This window comes from Durio zibethinus, chromosome 7 (assembly GCF_047325235.1).
Source record: "Durio zibethinus cultivar Kanyao isolate XHJ-2024 chromosome 7, ASM4732523v1, whole genome shotgun sequence".
Lineage (NCBI taxonomy): Eukaryota > Viridiplantae > Streptophyta > Magnoliopsida > Malvales > Malvaceae > Durio > Durio zibethinus.
Window position 1 is genome coordinate 25271960 of NC_143168.1, and position 3764 is coordinate 25275723.

Genomic DNA, 3764 nt, shown 5'->3' on the forward strand with positions numbered 1-3764 from the left:
GTGTCTAAAGGAAAGGCCAAACCTTTATAAATTGTAGTGTTTGATTCTCTATCTCTTTCTTTTGCCTTTAAGATTATAAATTTACTTATATTAGTTGTGTTTATTTGCTTAAAAATATTTGATTTGTGAATTCTGTGCTTATTGGATATTGGGTTTGAAAATTTTATTATCGACCAATTCACCTTTTTCTTGGTTTAATTTAAGTTTTTGAGCTGACAAATGCTTTATTTATTTTGGGTTTAGAAGTTATTTTTTTGTTTTACAGATCCATCATTGAAATTGGGCAATGTCTCTTATCTACTAACCTTGTAGTTTCACCAGTATAGTAATGTTTTAAAATTTTGTGAATTTCATCACAACAATCACTATGAGGGTTTTATGAATTTCATGCATGGAGATAAGAAGGTACTTTGCTTTTTTTTTTTTTCTATTAATTTTTTCTAGCACATAATAAATTCCAAAATGTGTAAATGGATAAAGCAACATAGATTTTTAGCATGCATGCTGTAAGTCATGATGCTAGTGTTTTGATTAGATTCTATGGTGTTGTTTTTCAAATTTATTGTTTCCCTTAAGGTGTGATCCTATTCATCATACTAAGAGGTTTCCTATCCCTTATGCTATTTGCATTGGAAAGTGTAAGATAATCAATTCCTATTACTATCTTTTTCCATTTAATTTTCAAAGTGTTTATAATTTCAACCAAGTTTAGCAATGCTGTTCATGTTTTTTCAATTGCATGAGTTTATATGTATGTTTGTTTTAGCGTAATCCAGTTCTATACAACCATTTGCTTGATTTTGATGTTTAAATTTTGATATAAAAGTCGAGGAGCATTTAAAGTAATTTTAATTTCTTTTAATCCAATAAGCTAAAGAAAAATAGTATGTTTGTTTGATTTCTAGGGATGGGGAAAGTGCATGATGATATTTGCTCTTTTTTTTTGGTTTCTACTAACTTTTCAAGATTTGTGATATGTATGTCTTTTTAATTTTTAGCATGTAGCTTCTAGGATTATCTATAAAGTGGAATATTTTGGTTGGGGAGACTAATATACTTACTAAATCTTTTGGTTGACGCAATGCATTATTGAAACAGAAAACAACTTCAAACAGGTAGGCAAGAGATGCCGATCTTGGGCACAAGACAAATATCATTGGATTCTCTATTATTTTTGAATTAAAATAAATAGGTAAATAACAAATATCAATGATTCTCCCAAGTCTGTCACATAATTGGACTTTATGCCTTTGTTAGAAGAAAAATGGTCTATCTAACATTATAGTAATTATATGTCAATAAAACTTTATATCATCTCATCTATGACATGCTTTTGAAAGAGAATATCTAATGCATTATTGCATGTTTTAGGGTTTAGGGTAAATATATTAATACATTATCTCATAATTATATTGATTTTTATTTATATCTTTAATGATAACAGCATCGTAGCATAGCGGGTATAACCCCTAGTATGTATTATACATATCACATTCTCACACGTGCACATACACACGTGATTCTCAACACTTTAGCTTTGACCTTAATTTCTTACATTAGTTATTGTGCCTTAGCATATCATTCCTTATTCTTATTTATAACTTTTTGCCTCGTGAATCAATTTTGGAAGTGACCACGGCCTTGATCTGTTCTTATCGACGTCTTGCCTCGGTGATCACTTTTGCAATAGCATAACCTGCGGTGAGGCCTACTGCACCTACAGGTCCAGTTGTCATTAGAAGAGGAACTCCAATTTTGGCCACGACCTCAGAACTTATTGCTGAGCCTGTTTTGCAGTACACAGCAAAGTCCTCGCAATTGTTTGTAAAAAGGTTATAGCAGCCAAAGTCATTCCTTTCCAGGAAATCAGTGGCTGTCTTAACAACTTCATCGGCTGGCTTGGAGATTATATGTGACTTAACGTATACTGAGTGCCCGTCACGGAAACAATCGAGGCAGGTTTTGATGACTCCTGTATTGACGGCTGGCTTGTATCCACATTTGGGACATGGAGCTGAAGACCCATTATGGCTTCCCGATGAAGACTTTTTATGGTTTTTTTTGGAAGATGGCATGAGGTGAATGACCATGCCATCGCCCACATATATTCCTGGTGTCAAAAATAGCCAAATTATGACTTACTAAGTTATTATGATAGATCATCTCGATCAATAAAATCCCTTAACCATACATCATGAAAAGAAAAAAAAAAAAAAAAAGAAGCAAACCATGATGATTGTAGAAGGAACTTCCACTACTTCGGCAGTAGATGTGATCTCCTGGTTGGGGCGAACTATTTGACTGTCCCATTTTTTTAAACTGTAGTTCAAATCCTTTAGTTGAAGTTGTCTTCTTTGCGAAAAACTCGATGAATTTATAGTAGATGTGTCCAAGAGAATCCAAGCAACGTACAATCGAGAATCAAATTAATAAAGAAAAATACCTATGCTCTAAAACTTAAAAAAGTAGGTTCTTATGCGATACAATATTGTACATAATAACTGTCCATTACTGCTGCGGAATTTTACACACGTAATGTGAATGCTTGAAATGTTTAGTTGCTTTGGCATAACTTTTAAATCAAATGAAAATGTATTATATTTATATTTACGAGCCTCTTATTAATTAGCAACTAGAATGTTAACCCGGCTTCGTGTGGGATTTTTTTGCAAATATTTATATTTTTTTTGAATTAAAAATAAAAAATGAATGGCTTATTCAAAATGTATTATAAATAATAATAGTAATAAAGAATTAAAAGATATTTGATTTAAAGTATTATTTTTTCAGTTTTTATCCGTGTGTTACCATGAGAGTAAATTTTTTTATTCAATAAATTTTATTTTTAGAAATATTTAATTTTTGTATATCTAAATATATACTAATTAATATAATCATATTTATTAATTATAAAAATTAGATATATTAAAATATTTGTTCATAAACTATATAATATAAACGTATTTGAAGTGCAATAGATAAATTGATATCCATTTCCTTAGTTATTAAATGTTTATATTTTATTATGTGACTTAACATTTAATATTAAATTAATAAATTTATTTTTTTAATTTTATTATTCTTTGTTTTTGAAAAAGTTATTTAATTCACAATGTTATTTTCTTTTTTATCAATAATAATTTTATTTTCTTAAAAGCTTATTTATCTTTATTTTTTAAATAATTCCATAATTTTAATTTTTGCACAAAATAAAAATAAAACAAAATAAAAAGAATATATTACGTAATTATAAATGAATTAACCCAATTTAATGAACCCAAAACAATTTTAATTAGACTTGAGATTTGGATGTAATTTTATAAATCCAACCACTTTCTCTTTAGGCCAAAAAACCCACCTCTGTTTTCTTTCTTTACATTTCTTCCTACTTGTTCTTTAAACTCACCAATTTAAACACCTAAATCTTTACTAAAAAAACTAACCCTAATTCATTTTCTACTTTTCTTCATTCTCTCTATCGCCACTTTCATTCTCTCTAAAAAATCCATTTTTGATTTCTTTTGCCGTTCCCATTATCCGTGCCTAAATTCATCACATGCTTATTTCTCCTTCTTAAAAGCATCCTCTGACTTCATCCTTCCTCTTCCATCAAAGTTTTCTTTTGAGTGTTAATTAGCAACCCACTTTCTTCTTTTTTTTTTTTAAAAAAACTAAACCCCTCAAGGAAACCCAAAAAGCTCCTCTAAATGTCCCAAAAGTTTCAACAATCTTATTCTTTTCTAGTGTTAGATTTAAAAAAAAAA

At 29.2% G+C, this 3764-nt stretch overlaps 1 protein-coding gene across 1 annotated transcript; it reads right to left on the reverse strand.

Moving 5' to 3' along the window:
* Positions 1-1396: 1396 nt before the first annotated feature.
* LOC149518237 (protein LEAD-SENSITIVE 1-like) lies at positions 1397-2330 on the reverse strand. The gene is made up of 2 exons (XM_089764382.1): positions 2229-2330; positions 1397-2110 (listed from the first exon to the last, which is right to left on the reverse strand). Exons 1-2 carry the CDS (start codon positions 2308-2310, stop codon positions 1653-1655), a joined length of 540 nt encoding a protein of 179 aa, XP_089620508.1. The 5' UTR covers positions 2311-2330; the 3' UTR covers positions 1397-1652.
* Positions 2331-3764: the final 1434 nt, after the last annotated feature.